This window comes from Cygnus olor, chromosome 10, assembly GCF_009769625.2.
Source record: "Cygnus olor isolate bCygOlo1 chromosome 10, bCygOlo1.pri.v2, whole genome shotgun sequence".
Classification (NCBI taxonomy): Eukaryota; Metazoa; Chordata; class Aves; order Anseriformes; family Anatidae; genus Cygnus; species Cygnus olor.
In genome coordinates this window covers 11608144-11630238 of record NC_049178.1, presented here as the reverse complement: position 1 = coordinate 11630238, position 22095 = coordinate 11608144, and the positions used below count along the sequence as shown (strand labels likewise).

At 44.3% G+C, this 22095-nt stretch overlaps 1 protein-coding gene and 1 long non-coding RNA gene across 2 annotated transcripts in view; both read right to left on the bottom strand.

The window, feature by feature from the left end:
* CHST13 (carbohydrate sulfotransferase 13) overlaps window positions 1-7916 on the bottom strand; it is a 39202-nt gene extending 31286 nt beyond the window's left edge. The window contains exons 1-2 of the mRNA XM_040569167.1: window positions 5343-7916; window positions 3638-3726 (exon numbers count right to left, since the gene is read on the bottom strand). Coding sequence (XP_040425101.1) covers window positions 3638-3726; window positions 5343-5593 — 340 coding nt within the window. The 5' untranslated portion in view covers window positions 5594-7916. The remainder of the gene's footprint in view (window positions 1-3637; window positions 3727-5342) is intronic.
* Window positions 7917-8043: 127 nt separating this feature from the next.
* Window positions 8044-22095, bottom strand: part of LOC121075662 — a 39819-nt gene continuing 25767 nt past the window's right edge. Inside the window, exons 7-13 of the long non-coding RNA XR_005823088.1 lie at window positions 21415-21485; window positions 19292-19375; window positions 17852-17948; window positions 15472-15494; window positions 11738-11808; window positions 10965-11114; window positions 8044-9772 (exon numbers count right to left, since the gene is read on the bottom strand). This is a non-coding gene — a long non-coding RNA (uncharacterized LOC121075662). The remainder of the gene's footprint in view (window positions 9773-10964; window positions 11115-11737; window positions 11809-15471; window positions 15495-17851; window positions 17949-19291; window positions 19376-21414; window positions 21486-22095) is intronic.

The window sequence follows — 22095 nt, the reverse complement described above, 5'->3', positions numbered from 1 at the left end:
GGAGCACTTTGCTCGTAATGTTAGCACTGCTGCAAATGTTAAATAGTCTGGCTGCTACCGAGTCTACGTATTATGGCAGCTAATTCTGTACTTGTTAAGCAGTCGCTGTATTTCCAGCTGGTTGCAGTGGGCTCTGCACTTTTCAGTGCAGCTAAAATAATCCACAGAAACACCCATAAGCCTGACCTTCTCTGAGGTTTGCTGTCACGAAGAGAGGGAGAGAGAGAGAAAAAGCTAATTCTTTTCTACAGATGTTCTCAGCACTACTGTGATTTCAGTAAAACCAGAGAGCGTTCAAGTGCCTCGCTTAGCTAAGGAAGTGAGCACAGTCAAATGCACTCCCCAGACCTTCCTTCCAACTAACAGTGCAACCAGTGTCATTGAAGAAAAAATTAGAGAGAGAGAAAAAAAAAAAGCAAATACTGGGGATTTTTTTTTCCTGTGATTTCTGTGGTTAAAGCTACAGCTAAAAGCAGCTGTAGCAGGTTACAGCAGAAACTGAATATGCTACTGTGTAGAGGCTTGATTCAGTGAACTGGGCAGTCTGAAAGGGAAATTGATTTGCAAACTTCAGAAATGGATTTAAACAAAACAAGATTCTCTCTTTCAATGGAGACATGCTCTTTTCTCAGAAAACACCAGGACACAGTACAGGACACCTCAGGCATATGTTGCAATGTTTAAAACCCGAAGCAATGAGAGCTGCACTGAAGCTCGCTCTGTTTTACTTCCATTTGGCATCCTGGAGCTAATGGAGTGGAGGAGCTCCAGCAAAGTGCTTCAGCCAGCCTCTCTGTGGCTTGTGCCCTGAAATGCCCCTGCCCAACAAATCAGTACTGCAGTCCTCTGTTCCTTCAGTGGCTTCTCCCAAATACGAGATGGGAGAGTAAATCCTCCCCCATCCTTCCAGTTTTGCAAGACTAGGAATACCTAATAGCTAATAAGGAAATGAAAGGCTGCTGCTCAAATTGCAGGGGTGGCAGAGAAGGACATGCTCTGAATGAAGTATAAACCCACACGGTACTGCAACACAGCTCTCATCCAAGCTTGTGAGGGGCATGGGGGCTGAGACCCCCAGTTCAAAGCTCCCCTTCGCACCATGAAGCTGGTTAGGTCCAGGGGCTGCTGCTGTGCCACAGAGCTGAATGGGGATCAAATCCCTCTGGTCTGGAAGGACCAGGCTGGTGTTGCTTTTTAAGGATGCCCACCACCCATGTGGAAGAGCGTCATGCTGCCCTGCAAAGTGGCTGTAACTGAACAGCAAAATAATCAAAGAGAGGGAACCATGATTATACATTTTCTAGAAATACGGCTGGCCCAGGATATAAACTCTTGCTCCATGCAAAGAAAAGATCAGGAATTGCGGAAAAAAATGTAATAAAGCTGTGTTATTCTGCCAGTTAATCCTCATCCACGCTGCAGTGCAGTATATATGGTTTTACTGTCCTCTCCTATTCTGCTCTCTTAGCTTTATTTCCCCTGGTAGTTGGTCTGTGGCCAACAAAACTATTCTTGTGGAGCCTGAGGGAGGCTCATGGTGCTAAAGCAGCCGGCCATGCAGTCAAGGCTAATGCTGGCTTTCCAGGACCTCCTCTCAAGATTTCCAAAGCTTAACAAAGTGGGCACAACTCCACGGATCTCGTGAGCCACTGTTTGACTAACCAGGAATTTATAGTTATGCAGTTGCTACAGCTTTAGCTAAAGGAGATATACTTTGCTAGTTAACATTTTCCAATGAAAGCTTAATTGGAGCATGCAGTAGCCAAGAAAAGAAAATCATTCTCAGCTGAAGTCTCTGAAATGTATTCTGCAGTCCGTCAGGACAAGTGCACATTTGAGACAAGCCTAACCCTAAATCCCACCCTTTGTGACCAAGGCTAGGAAGGGCAATGAATGACACAAAGCAAAATCTCCTCATTTTGAGCATAGTATCCCCAGTACCTGTCGTGGGTTCAAAGAAGTCAACTCCGTGTTGACATCTGAGAAAACAGTCAAGGAAAAGGAATCAATCAATAGCTACATGAAACCACTTCACGTGCTTTGTTAATGTGTTAAATAATAGCCGAATAAAGTAAGAATATGTAACAGCTGAGTGAAATATTAGACCATAGAGAAACACAGGGCAGTGCTAAAAGCATCAGTTTTTCCTGTGAAGAGAAGTGGTGGTATTTCTATACAGACTTGGCCAGCAAATCTTTCCATCCACTCCAGCTTTTCAAACAATTAATCTCATGGAAACCAGAGAGGGAAATCCTGCTGGGGAACCAAATGCTTTAAAAACAGTACTTTGGTGAAAGGTCCAATGGCAGTGAAAGCAAATGCACCTGACTTTCTGGGCTGCACTCAGAGAAACCTCCCTCTAGTTTCAGTGACAAATGGGAATATCTCTGCTCTCCAGTATCTAGCCTTTCTTGCCAGCTTTAAATCACATTAAGTGCAAAATGAGGGGGGGAGGATCTTTCCTTTACTTAGTCTCAGAGATCTGTTTTTCTTCTTGTCAAAAAAAACCCTTCCACCTGCCTGCTCTCAGGAATATTGGCTGCAAAATCCATCAGCAGCCTTTTACCTGAAGAAACCCACTTAGCACAAGCATTTCCAGCAGAACAGGGTCTGAACCTCCGGAATCAGAAGATGCAATTTCTAACAGTACAGGACCTGGTGCCAAATCAGCACCTGCATGATCTTACAACACGAGATGCTCTCTTACAGTGTCACCCAGTTCAGGGACAAGGACAGATTTGCAAGGGGTCAGCCCTGCCACACGGAGGGAAAAGGAAAGGAGACCTCACATGGGTTTGGTAAAGAAGGGCAGGGAAGAGACAGCAGTGAGCTGCCTGAATTGGATGATGGGACAGGAGTAGGGAAAGCAAGTTATCCAAGAGACAGACTGTAACAGAAGGCAAGGAAATGGACTGTGCTTTCGCCAGTTGTTTCATACAGGTGCTCGTATGCACAGCCCTGCCTGACGCCAGAAGGCACATCCCAGACACGACAAGTTTCGATCCAACACACGTTGGTGGCAGAATTTCTACTATAAAAAGGAGAAGAACCTCCACCACAGGCCAGTAAGTAGTCAGAACAACATTTGATAACACATTTCCTTCATCTTGGTCATCGAACAGCTGAAACACTGGCTGAAATTTAAAGCAAATTAATCAGCATGAAGCAGAAGGCCCTGGTTGGGAAGTTTCAAACCAAATAGCAGCAATTTGGCAAAACTGTAAGCAGCTGAAATGAGTTATTGCTGCTGGAAGTGCTGATCTATTTTAACAATAGGTGGTGTACCTGCATCACTTACTGTTTGCACAAAATCTGGTATTGCAACGACAAAGGTAGAAAACAAGGCTGGTAATCACTAGCACCTAAAGCAGCATAAGGAAGTCAGGGAAAGCAGCTTTTCTTTGGAGTCAAGAGGTGGTAATATCACCCTCTCTTGCAGTGGAAACACTGGTTGCTGAATTTAAATTTTCACAGATCAAAAGAAAAAAAGCCCTCCAGGTCATTTCTAATCCATGCAGTTAACTGAGCCCATGAATTCCGAGATCCTCTCAAACAGACAGCATCTCATTTCCTAATGTTTTTCAAAAAGCCTAATAAATGAATTGAATAAAGATGAAACAAGTAACATTTTCATTACCCATTCCAACACAGAAGCCAGGACTGGAAACATCGGGGCGACACCACTGGTTGAGTAGACAGGTGCTGTGGCATCTCTGCATTACAAACCTAAGGATGAAGTTATGGGTACATTATAGAAAATGTAAGCAGAGCTGTATAGGGGCCTGAAGTGGGAGAATGAGCTGATGGAAAGGAGCAGCACGCAGAAGGAGCGCACAGTGGGTGCACCAGCCTACAAGCTGGATTGACAGTTGTATAAAAAAAAGATTAGTATAATGACAGCATCCCAGGTTTTGAGTTTAAATTCTTCAGCCAGGTTCTAGAGGACTATTATAGCTATTACCTAACCATGACAGGTGAATTGCCAAAGCAATTTCAAACACAAAGAACCCTCAGGACCCACTGAGATGAATGCTCTTGCAGGGCCATGCCCTTTGGGATGAGACTTGTATTCACTGACATCAAGGAAAAGTGCAACAGTATGTGTCCTCCCCAAATTCCTCAGCAAAACAGCAGCAGAACCCAAAGGCCACATTCACTGACAAGCTCTGTTCCCAGTTACCATGCTGCACAAGTCCTTTGTAAAACCAATAGGGAAGCAGATGTGAATTCAGAGCTCTGCTCACACGTTCAGCAGGGCTTCCCACAGGCAGGAGGAAAGTCCAGTGGCCCACAGAAGTCAGCAGCTTTCTCCCCACACTTCTGCTCTGGATAGGGGGTACTTGATTCTTCCTGGCAAGCTCCAAAAGGGTTTTAGTGATTTGACTGTAAAATGCCTTGATTCAGAGGGACTGTGCTGCCAGACAAGTTAATGCCATGGGGAGCACAACACATTCACAGCTCTTTATGGCAAAAAGAACACAGCCAAGTGTACAATGAATCTTGAAAGCCTTGTAGGAGCCCCATAAATGTTTCCAAATGCTGATGAGGTGAGAACATGGAGCTCTGTGCCCTACCAGTAGCGGCAGGTTCCTTCCCACTTAACTACCCCTTTAACCAATTACACATTTGCTCCCATTTTAAGTCCTCTGTTGCTCATTTGTCTGTTGCAACATGGCCTTCTAATCCACACTATTCTCTTCCAAACACAGAAGCCCTGACCCCACAACAACTGAGCAGGGACAAAGCAGAAAGTAAACAGAACCATTACTAGAGAGGCATGAGAGGCTGTTCTCCTGGAGGCATGATCCTTGCATCGAGGTGAAGTGACTTGCACATGATTGCAAAATGCGTCAGTGGCAGAGCAAAATAGAGGATCGAGGTAACCTGTTTCCTAGCAGCTTACTCTAAAAACATACATCTGTGCTCCTACTAATTCCCATCTAGATAATTTCTTTGTAGGACATCAAGGCTTACTTACCAAACCAACCTCCTCCTACCTCCTGAGAAGGTTAGAGGTGCTTCAGTGCTGAAGGTCAGTCTCTGATGACAAACTTTTGGGAGCTGTGGTGTTGGCTTCTGTGGACACCTGCACAGCCTGCACCCTGTGAGGGCACCGGTGGTCCCATGTTGCAGGAAGACAAATGGGTTTAGAAGGCTTCTCCCCAAAGCACCCAGTGCAGTGACAGAGGATCCCTCCAAGGTGAAACCCATGGGGAAATTTCTGTGCTGTGGGCTCACACACTGCCATCAGAATCAGGAACAGCCTGGTCTTAACTTGTACTGAACACCCGTCCCATGTGAGTACCGTGGACCCGGAGGGTTTTTCTGACTGTTTGACTGACCTGCAACAGAGCCTGGAGAGGGGTAAGCAGTCCTCCCACAACACAAGGCATGGAAGGGAAGATGTGTGACTGCCTGGAAGCAGCCAGCAGGCAGCAGTTGCAGTCTCCAGGAGGTTTTCAGAAGACAGCAGATTTTGCTCTAAAGGAAAAGGAGAGAAAAAGCTGCAGGACTCTGTGACATCCACAGAAGTCAGGCATCTGGCTGAACCTATACAGGTACACGGGCATGTGATGGAAACACGGATCTGCATGGCTCTGAGGGACTGGAAAACATTCAGCCTTCTACTAAACTCTTTTTATGCACAGATTTATTTTATATGTTGAGGGTCTCTTACTGTTCAGGAGTATACAGAAGAGTTAATTTAATCTACTATGAAGTGCCACAGTGTGGTGTGAAGTGTTTCATACACAGACAGGATTAAAAGGTTTCACTGAATTGAAAAGCTGAGTTAATTTTGTTTGCATTCAAAAGGGTCAGAAAACAGAAGAATGGGAGGAAAATCTTCCATAGGGTGAAAGGAGATGGAAGCCAATGACAGTTAACTTACAGTCCCTTATGCTTTCTGGGTGTTAATGTTAAATCAGCTAGACTCCTGCCAAGTTACCTCCTCTAAGATACCTTTAAGAACTAATTTAATTTTTCCATTCACTTCAAGTTCCTGGACTTACACATCTCAGTGTAAGTTCACTTGAGATTAACTTCCAGAGTAAAGGGGAAAGCTGTTATTTTGCTTCAACTTGCCCAATAAATATTATATTTTCCATACAACAAAACATGAGTATACGTATGGAGCCCAGGTTTTTATCATTTTAGCAGTTTCTCCCTGGCACACACACAGTTTGAACCAAACCACCTCCCCCAGAGGTTTCATTCTCCATTGTAGCACACAGGCATTCTAGAGTAGAAATTAAATGTTGCAGACGAATTGGCTGAATTTCTAGAAAATCTGATGTTCTTTCTGGGGAGCATACCAAGCTTTCTCCCCATGCTGGGAATGCTTTAACCCCAAACCCGTACTTTTCCCAAGGATGCCCACTGCAGCAGGAGGCTGCTCTGGCTCAAGCTGTTCTATCAGGGCGCTCACGCCCAAACGTGTTCACGGTGCTGCTGACTGACACGGAACAATGCTGTTTCTAGTACAAAACAGCCTCTATCTGCAGAGAGCTGTTGCTGCTCTTTAAAGAGCAGCCAAGAGCAGAGCGTGCTCTCGCATCCCTCCGAGCGCCTGCATGCATCTGGAGGCACTGACGGCATGCCGAGCTGCCCAGTCTGCTCAGAGCCACCAAGGGGCATGTGCTCCCAAAACTATCCCCTGCATGTGTCCTTCTGTTTGTCCAATTCCACCCTTGGCCCTCGTGGGCATCGTAGCCCCACCCCAGCAAAAGGCAGCGCAGACAAACCCTCTCCTCATGTCGTTTAGAGGAAGGCACATACATCAAAGCCCTAATAACGAGGAGCACACTTCCCTCTTTGTGCGCGGGGAGCATCAACTGGAAAGGAGCCAAGCAATTACCGAGCCCTAGAACTACAAAAAGCATCGAACTCATTACCCAGAAGACTTACAAACCGAGCCTGAAAGAGATTATAAAACCCCATCCAAACAGGCACAAACAGCAAAGCACCCACCCCGCGGGAGGGAGAGGGTTCACACCCCCGCAGTGCTGGGCAGCGCTCTTGTAAACGCCAGGGCTCAAACGAATTCCTCTAACACCCCTCAAAACACGTGCTAGGCGGTCAGTCCCACCCCACCAAGAGATGCCTGGCTGAAATCACAGCAGTAAATCAGCATAGGACGGCTCCCTGGAGGTCATGGCTCTGCTGATGAAAAACCCGCTGACGGCCCGCCACGTCGTCGTGCGGATGGGCTTTGCTCACGTGCGGCGCCTGCAGTTGGCTTGTGACCTGGCTGAACATTTGCATAGCCTAAATATTCCAGGCATTTATTTCAAAATGCTCTTTTAAATCTTAGGAAGCGTGTGCTTTGGCTGTTTCATTGTCTCCTCCCTGCTGCGGTTACAGGGAAATGGATGACTGATAATTCTGTGATTCGGTGTGCAGATCCTCTGCTCCGGCTCGAGCAACACTTACCAATGGGTCACAGCTTTCCCAAGTATAACTGCTATTCAAGCTGACCCTACACATCACACTGGCATTTTCCTTTTTGGCTCTTTTCCCCCTTCTCTGGACTTGTGACAAGGAGGTCACTGACAGAGTGGGCTACGACAAGCCTAGAGCTGTGATTGACCATGTAAGATCACAAGATCTGTTTGTTACAACCCCTATAAGTAGGGGAAAGACATGGCTTTGAAGTAGAGAAGTTTTTTTTTCTTTTTTTTTTTTTTTTCTTGAGAACATCAAATCTCCCAGATCAGACAGGCCTTGCCCAAGGCATCGTTCCTAGAAAAAAAAGGATTGTTTTAGCTTTAACCTCAAACTGCACCCTGAGCCATGTCGGGCCATGGGTGCAGATGGATGTCAACTCCTCCGGCTGAATTTTCAGCTGGCCAGATGCAAGCCAGCTACAGGCCAGATGCTGCAGGGCTGCACGGGTCCGAGTAAAATCCCCTCCCCAACCTGCAGGGAAGGGTGCCCACATGTGGACGGGGCACATCTGCCTGGTACAAACCACCTGCTAACTAACACTCCTGCCTGGCCAGCTTGGAAAGCTTTACACATTTTTTTTTTTATTAATATATTTAAATACAGTTCTCTTGTAATTTCTACTTGCAACCACTTGGCTACCAAGTGAGTTGTGACTTCTAGTAAATTACTTGCAACATCATCCATCAATAGGAAACACCAAAAATTAAAAGCAGCAAAATTTGCAGGGGCGCTTGGTGCATCTGGCTGCCTGATGCCAACTGCAGAGGCGGCAGCTCACTCTTTGCCCTCTTGCCCTGATGCTAGGGATCTAACAAGGCAGCTGAGAAGCTCTGAATGCTATATGAAGCATGGTTTAATTAAAATAAAATATCCCAAGCACATTGCATGTATTGATTTATAACTCTCACCAGCGGTTGTTTTCATAAAGTAATTGCAGATGCTTGCTCTTGTGCTTGCAAAAAGAGTGGTCAAACCTTAGTCTGTCTCACTGAACAGTCTCTGCATCAAAGATCTCATGAGAGGTTTGGGCACTTTAAAAGGATCAGCAATTATCTGTGGCTCTGGCTTTGCATTTACTTTCCTTGCATATTCGTGCCAGCAATGTTTTAGCATTCTTATAACGGGAGGAAGCAGAATCTGACAGTGGGGGATACAGCTGAAGTGAAGCAGATGTCTTTTAAATTCGGAGCACATAGAGCATAGAAGCACTGACTGATCGAACACAAACCAGAAGTGAAACCAGAAAAGCCAAGAACTACAGAAAAAACAAAGCGCAAAACAAACTTATTTTAAAACTCTTCCCTTCTTTGAATACCTCATTGCATTGCCAAGTAGCACAGGTAAGGAATTTTCACTAAATTCAGTCTTACGTTAACCCTGTCCCTTGCATTATTACTTTTTGGCACATGGGACACCTCCGGGCCAAAACAAGTGATGTTGAAAGTACAACTGCCCCTTCCCTTTGGGAATGCAAGTTTTCTGATAGTTATATAAACACATTTGGATTTTTTTTTTTTTTTTTGGATATTCATCACATTAGCAATTATACTATTAATGGTGAGTCAGAGAACATTTTGCTGACATTTTAAAACACGCAACTTAAGGTCAGAACCTCCTAAACTTCGCAAAGCAAGCAGACCTGATGTGAAACAGCTTCATTCGCTCTGGTGGGACTGCTCTAATGAGCAAGGATTTGCAGCATGTGATCTTAGGTTGGTAACAGTATAGAGCTGCTTCCTTTTAATTGCAAGGCACTGGGCACATCCAGGCAAGAGCAAAATATACGGATAAAAGAACAGCTCTGGAGAAATAGCAGATAATTATAAAATGAAAAAGGGTGGAGTTTTTTGTTTTTTTTTTTTTCTTTTTCCTGGTTAACCTAGGAAACCTATTCAACCGAGGCAGCAACCAGTGATCGTTAGAAAAGTGCTGTGACACGCAAGCAGCCAAAAAAGCTCCGGTCCAGGCTTTTACAATAATCACAGACCCGAAGACAAACTTTCAACTTCTCTTGGAACAGCTCTCCCCTAAAAGCAGACCTGGAACATAACCCCCACACCAGAGGCTATCTTTGGTGCAGAAGCCCTTCTGGATAAACCAACGCAGGGAGTTTCTTGGCAGAGGAGAGGAGTTACTTATAACTCTGCTTTGGCTGTCGCACAGCACAGACAGAGGCAGGCAGGGAGGCTGGTCGAACTCGGCTGCTTCACTGTGCTGCAGCTCGCAGCACATTTTGCTGAAATTTTGATCTGTGTAGAGCAGACAACTTAGAGCAGACAACTGCCCCTTCTCCCACGCTTAACTCACATCTGGATTTGAGATAAAGCTAAAAAAAAAAAAGGAATACAATTCAACTTAAAACACAGCCTTTGTTTAGCATATGTGCCCAGTTGTTCAAATCATACAAAATAGTCGCTTTTACCTGATTTTGACAGAATGCCAAAATATCAGCCCCTGTGTTCTCAGGAAGCCTGTGGGCTCTTGTGCACCTTGGCCTGGCTGGTGGCTGCGTGGCAGAACCACACAGGTTTTGCACAGCTTTGCTTTTTGCCTGGGTACATTTCTATGAAAGCCGTTTCCCTGCCATAACCACAAAGGATGAGGTAGAGGAAAAAACTCAAAGGCCGTCAGTGAAACCGTTCTCGAATAAGGCAACATAAGCCTCACATAGAGGAGATTAAGCTTAATCTCTGAAAAGGGCCAGCAGAAAAGGCTGGTGGACTTCAAAATGAGCTGCAACAGCTGTGTTTTGGTTGGCCAACAACTGCTCTCCCTTTGGCTGCTGCTGGCTCTGCTCTTGTGAATAAGACAGATTATTAAAATACAGCATTTGGGCTCCTTTGTAGCACACTGCTGGGGCTGAAGGTGGTAACAAAGCTAAGCAGGGAGGTAACGAGATGCTCCTGCCACAGCAGAGCCAGCACCCATCGGGCAGTGCTGCCTGCAGGTCGAAGCGAGAGACACCATTTATTGGCTTCAAGACTGTCTTTATTTTTGTTTCAGAAACACCTTTTGATAGCAAAATGCATGCCCTTCTGTCTGTCTGGTTTAACCGCTGGGTTTAATTGGCCTTTTTTTTAGAGCATAATAGATAAATCAGCAAGACGTGGTGGAAGTCAGAATAAATTGAGCTCAAAAGCTTTTCATAACTTACTAGTCGCCACAGAAGGAGAGGAACTGCCCATTTTCCATGGTAATAAGCTTTGCCACCAACCTGAAGAGAAGCTTAAAATAATTAACAGTACCAAAAAAAGAAAGGGTGTGTATAGGAGTATCTGTGGAGCCACTCCACCCAGTATGATAGGAAAAAAATGAACTGGGTGGACCTGCATTCCAGTGGCAGCTCCAAATGACTGTGCTTTGTATTTCTGTGCCCGGAGATATACATTTCTTGCATGCGATCGCAAGCAATGAGGAAAAATAAGAGGCAGCTTGAAAAGCAAAGCAAGACAAAACAAAGCACTCAAGGAAAAAAAAAAATGAAAATAATTTGTTCGACAAGACAAAGAACAACTCACTGTGTGCGCTCAGGAGCGCTGGTTTTCATCTTTGCAGTAATTGTATCGTTTATTAGGCGATGTTTCCTGTGATGGTATTTAGAGTTATTGTGCAAGGATGTCATAACATCCCTGTTTATTAGATAACTTTGGGGATGTTGCTGTGGGAGACTATAAGAGAAAATAACGAGAGAAATTGTCTGAGTAAGATCAGGTGCTCTGCTTGAATACGAAGAGCACAATGCACAAAACAAGACGGGAAATAACCAAGTAGCAACCTTTTTTTTCTGCAGGTGTAAGATGCCTGGTATTCAGCTCTAACCTTATGACTAGGACATCTCTCAGACCGATGAGAATCAGGGAAAACTGGGTGCAAAACCCTTGGGTCCTGCTGCAAAGGAGGGAGCTGAAAGGAGAGATGTGGGTACAGAACAGCTGGGAAATCTGGAAAATTAGGAACCTTGAGGGGACAGAAAGATTTGTGCCACACACACAAAAGTATACTATGCTGTTAAGCTTTTCTTCTTCAGAGGAATTGCTCTAAACGATTTTCCTTCCCAGTGAAGGGTTTTGGAGTAAGGCTCCTCAGGACTGCTGCTGATGGCAGCCTGGGAACCACCAAGCGCTGTGTGTGCTGTTCCAGTGCGGGACTGGAGGTTAAGGTGAGACAAAACCCAAAATACAGAAGGTTAAGGTCAGACAAAACCCAAAATACAGAGGTATCATCGTCCATGCCCTGATTAGTCTGTCCTGGTGGGCTGGCCTCTGGCATAGCTTCAGGCAATGTGTTGTACCTTATTAGAGCTTTGTTAGTCCAGGTCTGGTCACTGTCACTTCTTCACTGGTTTGTTTCCTCAGAAAAGTCCTAGAAGGAAAGTCAGTGCCACTCACTCGGCCTTCATGATAAGAAATCAAAGAAACTTAAAAGAAAATGGAAGGTTCATTTTTGCTCAGAAAAATAATAATAATAAGTTGATATCAGTAGTACAGAAAGAAATATTCTAAGTATTCAATTTTGATTTCTGGAGTTAAATCAACTTGATTTCCTTTCCCTCAATAGGATGTTCCTTTGGTATTTAATATCTTTCCTCTGTTTTGGAATGTCAGTCTTGTTGTCGTCACTGAAAGAGATGTTAAGAGTTCTCAGAGACTGCACTCATGAATAAATGTTAAATTCATTCATTTCCTAAAAATCCATCATCTTGGCTGCACAATGCTACCCAAGGCAACGATGCTGCGAGTGGGCTGTGGGGCCTGCTCCCAGACTCTGCATGGCCCTGGAGCATCGCTGCTGCTGTCGGCTTTGTCAGCAGATCTCAGGGCAGTGGGATCAGCCACAAACCTCTCAGCAGCACTGTGATGTGCCTGGTGTGCCTTGAGGAGGAAGGGCCAAATCAAAGCCATGCTCGACAATGCATAAAGAATGTGGGTAACAACTGAACTGCAGGCTCACCTCATACCAAGCCTTTTTTTTTTTAAATGGTTCAGATGTTTGCATCTCTTGCTCTGCTGTGCTGTGTTTGTTGTCACCGTTGTATGCACAAGGCTGTCACTGCCTGAGTCAAGCAGAGCAAGGCTGGTCAGACTCGATGGAGGATGCGTCTGCAGGTCAGGCAGTGCACTCGGGATGCTCAGGAGGATAAAGGCTGCACACAGCTATGGCTTTACTGTGCAATTATTCTTGATAGCTGTGCCTGGTTTATGGATCTGGGAAGCTTTTTTCTTATTTAAAAAGTAAGCTTTATGGATCAGCAATAAAATGGTAAGGCGTGTCTTCACTCTGAGGTTTTTATTTACAGTAGTGATGAAGGAGAGAAAGAAAAACTTGGGTTTTAGCTCTTCAGAGTTTGGAGAGACTGCAGTTAGAAAAATCACCTTTTGACTTGTAAAAGGAGCACATTTGATCTGGGAATTGCTCAGACAGGAAAAATCAATATGGACTGGTATAATTTGTTATTTACACAAAGTCATTTTACTCTTGACTGCTAAAGGCCTTACACCTTTTATTAATAGACATTTTTCAAATAGATTGCACTGAAGACTCTAAAACCACACACAGCTCTTCTCTCCCTCTTGGCTGATGGTTGAAGTTTGGGGTTTAAGGAAGAGGTAAAGCAGCCAAGTGAATGAGGGGGACACCTGCAAGGCTGAGATCTGACCTGGGCACTGGTGACATTAACTCTGTAAACCAGTTTCTACACAGAGGCTTCAGCTGGGAACCTGCTTTCCAACAGAGCCTCTCTGGATCCCCGGCTGGGTGAAATCCCCCTCACCAGTGCAGCTCCAAGTGCAGGATCAAACCAGTGGGTGAATCATGGATGTCTGTCCCTACAAGCTTCATGTCAGATGAGGAAAGAGTAGGGGATATCTCATCTCTGTGAGCTGCAAGGCAAAGCTAGTTGGGAAAATTTTGTGCTCAACAGGAGAGATCTGAGACCAGCTGTCCAGCTCCTCTGTCCAGGTGGGTTTTTCCACAGCAGCATCACACCCCGTCCCACATAGCCCCACTCAGCAGAGCAAAAGAGAACACCATCCGGCTGCCTTCTGCAGCAGCATTTTAAAGCTGAAGGCGACCAGCATAACCATCCAGCTTTGTTCATGTGGAGAGAAGAAATTGCTCTTTGCTTTTTGCATGCTCGGTTTGTTCTGCACTGCAAATGAAAGCAGTTGTCTAAACTGACTCTGTCTTAATGCAGAACCAGATTATTTCCTTTTCTTCCATCTCCATCTGCTGCCTGCTTAGAGCTACCCAGGTTTACCATATTCAATGCCTGTGATCAATGCTTTCTGCAGGAGTATTTTTTTCTATCCTATTGCCACAGTGTCTTCAATATTCAACCAAAGGGACAAGGGCGGCATCCCAGTTTTGCAGCCATATGCTCCAGAGCCCTTTCACTGCAGTACAGAATTGCACCTCTCTGAAAGTGCAGGTGTCATTTGGGTTGAGGTGCTGTGCTTTCAGGATGGAGAACTGCACATGTGGATCCGAAGCCTCTTGGAGCAACACTGTCATAATAAAAATGAGCCTGGTTGCGACAGTTTCCATTATGGTAAAGCAGATGAGTTCTTATCTCCTTTTGTCAAAATTAAACACTTTTGCTTGGCCCAAAAAAGATAATTCCTCCATTTGAAATGCAGATCTGATATTTTGCTATTCAATTAAATTTCTCTGCCTTCTCAGATAGACTGCAATTGTTACTCAATTTCCTAACTGTGGCACTCTGAGGAGGGAGGAATATGCTCACCATTCTCCTCCCCGAGGCTGTATTTTGCATCTGCAAGAATCAACCTAGAAAAATATCTTACAGTGCCGCTCTCTTGTATTTGCTGTGCCACCTTCCCTGTGAATACAGTCCCTTCATTAAAATGAGCATATTACCCTCCATCCATTCCCTGTCACTTCCATGACCTCGGGAGGTCAGAAAGCCCACCTGGACAACATCATTCCTGTTTGAGAATGACTCCAGCGAGCAGAACATGGGAACATACACATACATGCTCATCCCTTAAAAAACAACCAAACCAAACAAACAAAAACCACAGCAAAACAGGATGTTTCATTTTACGTCAATCAGCCCTGAGAGCATCCTTTTAAGAGACCTTACCTTGGTGGATTGGTGAGAGTCTCTGACAGTAAAGGTCTTTCTGATTCACTTCCTTCACTTCAGATGTTCTTTGTTCCTTCTGTTTGCACTTTATCACACCCACACATGCTCCTATCACACATCCCCTCCTGGCCATCCTTTTAAGTCTATCATCTGGTTGCACTTCAGCAGCATTCAGGCTCCTTGCTCCAGCCACCCCTAGGAAGAAGGGAACTCCATCCCTCTCTGGGGAGCAGGAAACGAGCTGCTTCCCCTCAGCACGTCTGTGCCAGGGCACATTTCCTTGGGGAAACTTCCCACAGTTGGGAGGTGATTCTCTGTGTAGCAGCCCAAGTAGCACCACCTGACCTTATTGTGCAGTTCTTAAGCAGTGTTGAGCAACTAAGTGCATCAGGAATGCCAAGGCGTGAAGTAGTGCAGAGTTACAGGGGAGACATCTCAAACTGAGATGCAGAAGGGACAAGGGATTAGTTACAAAATCAAGATGGAAAGGAGTGATTTGGAAGCTTTACCCCTTCCCATAACTACAGATTCAGTGAAGCATTTTTTCTGCACTGCAGTCTTAGCCAGCAGCATATACAGAATAAGGATTGAAATATTTTGAAGTGCTGTCACAGTGTGAATGATTTTCTTTAGAGCATAAAATCAGATTGCAAAGTTATTTTCTGTCTGTGGCGACACAAGAAGAATGTGAATGTGATCAGATCTGGCCCTGGGCATAGAGGAGAGCAGAACTGGCCTTAGCCAGATTCTCTTTTTTTTTTTTTTTTTTTTCTTCAGAGTCCTACTAAGAAATACAAAATCCAAAAGAAATTCTGAATCTGGCTGGATGTCTCATAAGAGGAACAGGATTTCAGCATAGCTGAAACAGCATGACTTTGATTATTTGAAAACGCATGATTTAATCATTTCATTATGCATACCTTTTCACAGCAGGCGCCACAGCCTAAAACAGACAGAGACAAGCATTAGATGAAACAACATACTTTCTAGCTAGAGAGATTGGAATCAAAGAATTTAATCTCGCAAGGCACTGATATCCTTGCTGCCTTTAGACTTGGCTGCAAACAGCAGGTGAGCAGCACAGCGCAAATGGAGCCTTAGCGGAGCGCTCTACTCAAAAGTGACATCCTACAGCATGACTTTGGTTTCTGCCTTCCACAGGGCACACCTGCCCATGTCTCATCTCCCTACACACACACATCATGCTCGGAGTGCTGTCAGTGTCCTGACACCCACCCTTAGCCCAGGTTGCCCTGACCACCCCTAAGTCCCTGCCACGCATCCATCCTGCATCTGTCCAGGCTGAGGTCACCACGGGAGGCACCTGGGTCTCAGATCTGTCTGTGCAGCACCCAAGCAGCTCTCTACGCCATACAGTGCCCTCAGAACAGCGTCCTTGTCATGACTCAGATGGCTGCTCAGTAACAATGCACAACACCGTGGGCTGGTTAGCAGCAGGCGGTCCCATGGTTAGCGTGCGGGTACACGATTTTTCCCCACACAGAACCCTTGGTCTGCCCCTTTCTACAATGCCAGATGCTTTTCCTCTACTAGGAAATGGAAACAACCAGGGCCACAAACAAAGCTGACCAGCGGTTCGGCAGCACCCTGACATGGACATGCTCATGATGCTGCATTGTTTAGCGGGGACAGTGTCCAGAAGAACGTGGTCTGATTGCAGAACAGAGCCTGTGTTCACATCCCAGCCCTGACATCCTCCACTTGTTTTGCCAGAGCTAAACCAAATGGCCTCCAATTTCTAACAGAAATAAAAGAATGTATATGAAAATCCCATGTGAAGGAGTGCCCAGACATGAGCTTATGAAATATTTTCGCAGTGCTGGAAATGAACAGTTTGACCCATGACTTGCAAGATGAAGAAGGCCAGCCAGATTGTCCCTCTGGAGAGGGCACCTGGAGTATCCCCACGAAACAGCCCATGCTAATGGGCTTCAGCCAAGCTTGTGGAAACCCCCTCTGAGAAAGATCAACAGCTGCAAATTCAGTGTCTATACACCAACCCTCTGCAGGTATGAGAACCAGAGCAGTGGGAATAGCGATGCCACCCTCCCCCCACTAGAAAGGCGGCTGAGAACACCAACCAGTTTCCTACAGACCTAAGCTGGATTCACCCAGTGACCCAAGGAGGCAAAGCTCAGTCCCAGGCCCTAATACATGGGCTCATGGCCAATTAAAAGGTGTTCGAAGGGCAGCAGAGTGCCAGAGAGTGCTTTGATCTCACAGATCCCAGCCAGATGTGTAATAGCCGCTCAGGTGTTTGTGCAGGTATCAGTAACAGTCCATGCACATCAGACAGACAGCTTTCTTCCTGGGTTTGCTAACAGAAACAGCGGTTGCTCGCAAATCACAGAGAACAGAAATAATCCCTACCTTTTTAAACATCAAAAATTGTAAAGCTTCACAGCTGCACGGTTCTGAAATTGAATTGAATGACTTGACTTGCCAAAACCTGAGATCAGAGTTCCAGGTCTTTCATGCCACAGCTGAAAGTATCAATAGCGCTCAAAGAGGAGCACAGAGCTGCCTTTCAAACACCGACTGTGGCTTTAGAGGCACTATTGGGTCTTATCCTTCTAGCACAGTAGCCTCGATTCAAAGTGGGTGTGGGAGTAAAGCAAACTGTTTTTCAGCATGAACATTTTGTTATTTAAAGGACTGTTTTTTCTTTCTGAAGCTATATCTAAAGCCAGTTAAGGAATCTGTATTTCAATTAGTGTTTGAATTTAAAATATAAAGCATTTGAGTTTTTTAAGTAGGAGAGCAGTGGTGTATTTTCTCTGCAAGCAATGCAGCAATGATTCAAAAGCAATATTCTTGCAAGCACAGACTGGCTCATACAGAAAGGCTTTGGGGATGAAGCATTAAATTCCCAGAAATTGCTTTCCCCATTGATCGAAAGGGTCCCAGGCCTGCTGACTTCTGATGCTGTAGGACCACGTTGCTCAACCAGAACATCTCTCTGCTTAGACACAAATCTCTTGCCTTCACACGTTGCCCAAATACGTGAAATGTCTCAGCAGCTCAATGTCAATTATTTATTTATCCCTCTAATGCCCTTTTGAGTTCTGGCACTGTTACTTGCCTAACTTTTGCAGAAGAGAAAACCAAAGCATAGTAAATCTAAATAACCTGTTAGCTTCTATTTTACTTGTTGGTCATTGTTTTATTCATTACTGGTAAACAAAATTTCATTAACAGTGGAATAACTGATTCCAGCATTAAGATCAGAGGTGATTGTTTTTGCAAGCAAGAGGAAGAGGATGTTAGCTTTTTACTCACCACGCTCTCTCTTCAGTCAAGCTGAGCAGGAGAGTTCAGTTATGCTTAGAGAGGCATTTCCAGTCTCTCACAGACCAAGGAGACAACCTGTGGGACTCTAACGTGAAAGGAAAGACTAGATTTGTACATATGTATGCACATATATATTATATATAAACATACACACATATATACATATATCATATATTTATGTAGATAGATGGCTATATTTATGTTGATAGATGTAAATATGTAGAAACCATAACTGCTGTAAAATGAACTGTTTTCAAAGCACATCATTCTGGTCCTGAAAACCCTGGAATCTTTTTTCCAATGACAAATACATCCTCTTCCTGCCTATCCTGGACCTCAGCTGCAAAACGCAGAACCACTTTGTGTCATGGCAGAGAAAAGAAAAAGGAAAACAAAGCCAAGACAATGAAAAAAATTAAATCCCCTCTGCTAATGTTGCCAGCACTTTCTGAATGAACTCTGTTGTGTCTGTGTCTGATATTCACCTAAAAAGCAGCGCAGATAGTCCAAAAACTCAAGGCCCATTCAAAATGGTCTGATTATGTTGGCACCAAACCAGAAACAACCCAAACCCCTGAGCTGTGTGCCCTTCTGTCCAAACCTTCATTTCAATTTTCCTGATATCTGGTCATTGTATTCAGAATGCCCCAGGCAAGAAGCTGCACCCTAGTTTCCTGCACTTTTGCAGTGTTTGGAAAGCAGGATCCAAATTTAGCATCTTGAGCCCACTTAGACAGTGAATGACTTAAAGAAGAGGGAAAAAAAAAGGAAGAAAAAAAAGAGCAAACCTGCTGCTTATTTTACATTCTCGAGCTTCTTTGAATCTGTACAAATGCTAGGAACCAGCCAGACAACAGATGCATCAGGAAATTAGCTTGTCTCTTCCAAGAGCACACATTAAAATGAAGAAAGAGATGAAGATCAGGAGACCTGATGCCCTTCGGGGACTGTTGCTGGAAGCTTTGCCTTCAGGTGATAAAGGGGGAGGTGGTTAATCCAGGGCAGACACGGGCAGATAGCATTGCTGTACTTGTACCATTCTGTACAACATTAGTCCAGACAGGAGTCTATTAACAGTGTCTGATGGAAGCAATTGTATTATTTATTAAACTGACAAGATCAATTGGCTGCTTTGTACCAGTATAAAGAGAACTATTGTACTTTCATGTCCTTTTAAACACAGAGAATAAAGCGCTCCCCAGGGTGCTTTCATGGGCTGCCTTCGATTAAGAGTTCTTAGAACATTTGATATTGTCAGAGATCAGCTTGCCAGATCCCCAACTGGATTTGCAGCCCTTACAAAAGAAGGGAAGATGGTAGCAATTATAATTAAAAGTGAGCTGAGAAGGAAGGACCTTACCTGACTTAGAGGAGTGCTTTTACTCACTCTTCCCACAGACTAGGCTCTCAGACCTGAGGGAGACTGACCTGCTTTTATAGCACCAGCAGCAATGTCAGGAGTAGCGTCACGGCACTGGTAGCTGAAAATTGGATGTTAATTCTCTTCTTCACCTGGAAAACGTGGGGGGAGAGGAAGATGGCGGTTTCTAGGGCATGAGTAATTTTTAATAGGGCCTAATTCTGACAGGCCCTATTATTGTGTAAATTACCAGCAGGTTTTAAGATGAGCTGTGCAATGTGTCTCTATATTCTCAGGTGTGGGAGATGAGGGCAGGGGGAAGGCTTTTTCATGATGCCTCTGATTGATAAAGCACTTGGCTATTGTAGCACTCTCATTATTACCTTTCATCCCAGGAGCTGAGAGCAGCTCAGATGCAGCACAGAACATATGCCAGACACAAATATTTAGGAACCGGTGCCACTGTGTAGTTAAAGGCCTTTGACTCTACAGTTTCTTTCTCAATGGAAAAGCCCGAGTCCATTGCTATTTAGGACATGATGCTAACGAGGTGTGTTAACACAAAACTTTACCTGCAGGGTGTTTTGGGAAGTACATCCAGAGGATGCAATTTTATAAACTACACAATAAACAGTTTCAGTTAATTTGGAGTGGATAAATATGCTAACGTTGTGGCATACTTAATAAATCAGTAGCAATGCTCTCTCAGAGCAGATATTTATGGGCAGTTGTGGAATTTTCCAAAAATCTGAATGCCCCTTTTACTATGTGCTCCTAAACAGAGGTGTGCACTGACTGCACTGAAGCCAGGCGCCAGCTTGGAGGGGGGGAACAAATTTTTCACGGGTACCAAAGCAGGATTGTTGTTATTGTGTCATGATAAGCCACATATGTCTGTTTGTCACCCTAGAACTGAAACCTCAAATATTCATATTCAAATGCAGTTGTTTCCTTTTCAGTTGGATTTTGCCTGGTCCTTGCTATTAATACAGAAAATACATACATTTCATGCTGAAATCTGTGCAACCTAGTGTTCCCAGTTAATTGCTGCCCAAAACAGTTTCAGGACCAGAGGCAGATGACAGCCACATGACATTGGCTTCTGTTCAGTTCCCTGCTCTTCTTTATTCCCCAATTTCTTGCCTATGCTACTTGGGTGTGCAAACCTTTGCTAGCTCCAGGCCAGCCAGCTTCAGTTTTGAGAGAGATCTTAAAAAATATTCAAATTTTCTCGTATTTTACTTCTGAAACGTTAATCTGCAATCTGCTGCTGCTTTATCTCTGTTGAACCTAATAAATCCCAAAATTAGAGCTCAGCATCAGACCGTCCAACTCTTAGCATACCGACATAAACCAGCAAAGTCTGTGCCCCACCTTCCGGCTGCCGAACAGCACTGCACGAAAATCATCCGTCAAAGGCTCGGTCGTCAGGAAAATTAGTACCTTTAGGTATGCAGTGCCAATTGTTACGACTTGTCAAAATACTGCTCTTTCTTGGCTGGTGAAATAAAAGGTGGCTAAAAACATATTAAGAACAGCATCCTATGCACCCACAGTGGAGATCTGCAATGCAGAACGATGTGTATTGTTACCAAATTTAATGAATCTGTGGGCCTGTTTAATTTTACATTTTTTACAAGCTGATTTCCAAGGTGCCACAACATCACACCATGAACTCAGTGCTCACAAGCACAAGAGGAGACAAAGCTCAAATTTTCCTGCTGCAAAACCAGAATTCCCCTCCTAGGTTTGGGTACTTGATCCCGTCAGGAAGCTACATTGCTAAAGTGCTCTATAACTGCATTACTATTGCTAGATCATTCATTGTGACAAGGAGACAACAGGGAAGATATTGAACAGTGGAAAGAGATGGCAAGGAATTACCCGTAGAAATGAAAGGAAGGAAGAGCAAGGTAAATATTTGTGGCAAGGAAAGAGGACAAAGAACACAGGCAAGCACTCAGACTTGGCCATCACCAGTCACTGCCCATGTTCCCAGGCCTACAATTCCCCTAGATTTGAGGACAGTCAGTGCAAACAGGCACTGAAGTGCAGTCGACTACATAAGTTTTCTTGTTCACCTTTAAAGTATCTATCAAGAGATGATTTATTAGTTTTCTTACAAATTGCATTCAGAAAAAGAATCTGTAAGCCTACCATTTTATGTGTAAAATTGACAGAAAGAGCTGACCTTGCTTGCAGGAGTAGCCAAATGTGCTCAGAAGATGTTCCTGATGTCTTTAGCCATCCTGTGATCCTAGCCTGCACAGAAAAATAAGCATATTTCAGAGAAACAACTGTGTGAGGGTACAGCTTAGTTCACCCTGCTGTGGGTCATTAGAGTTTCAACACAGTGACAAATGTGTCACTCCCTGTAAGTTATAGTTACATCTTATAGGTAGATAACTCTGGAAAATACCCATCCAAGAATACAGCGGTCCATGGGGATCACAGGAACCTTCTGCTTATCACAAGCTTTTCTCAGGAGTCCCTCCGTTTCTGTTGTACTGTTCTGTTGCTGTTCTGTTGGTACAGACAATTTCAGGAAATCTGTAGGACTTGCTTTTGAGATATCAAAAAAATATCACATACAAACCCTATTCTTTTTAAGAGGCAAAACATCAAAGCTTTCAATGTCCTTTCCGATGTGGCTATATTCCAAAAGACACATCCTAGTAAAGCAGCTTAAGGTGAGTTTTTTGTTTTTTTATTCTATCATCACTCATGAGTTTTCTTTCACAACATCATTCTTTCATTGCCCAGCTGTAGTCTAAGAGCAGCAGGGTTTTTTTCCACCTCTTACACAAGAGCAATGGTGGCAAACTGAGAATACTTTCATGAAAAAACACCTCCATTTACAAAAGAAAGTGCC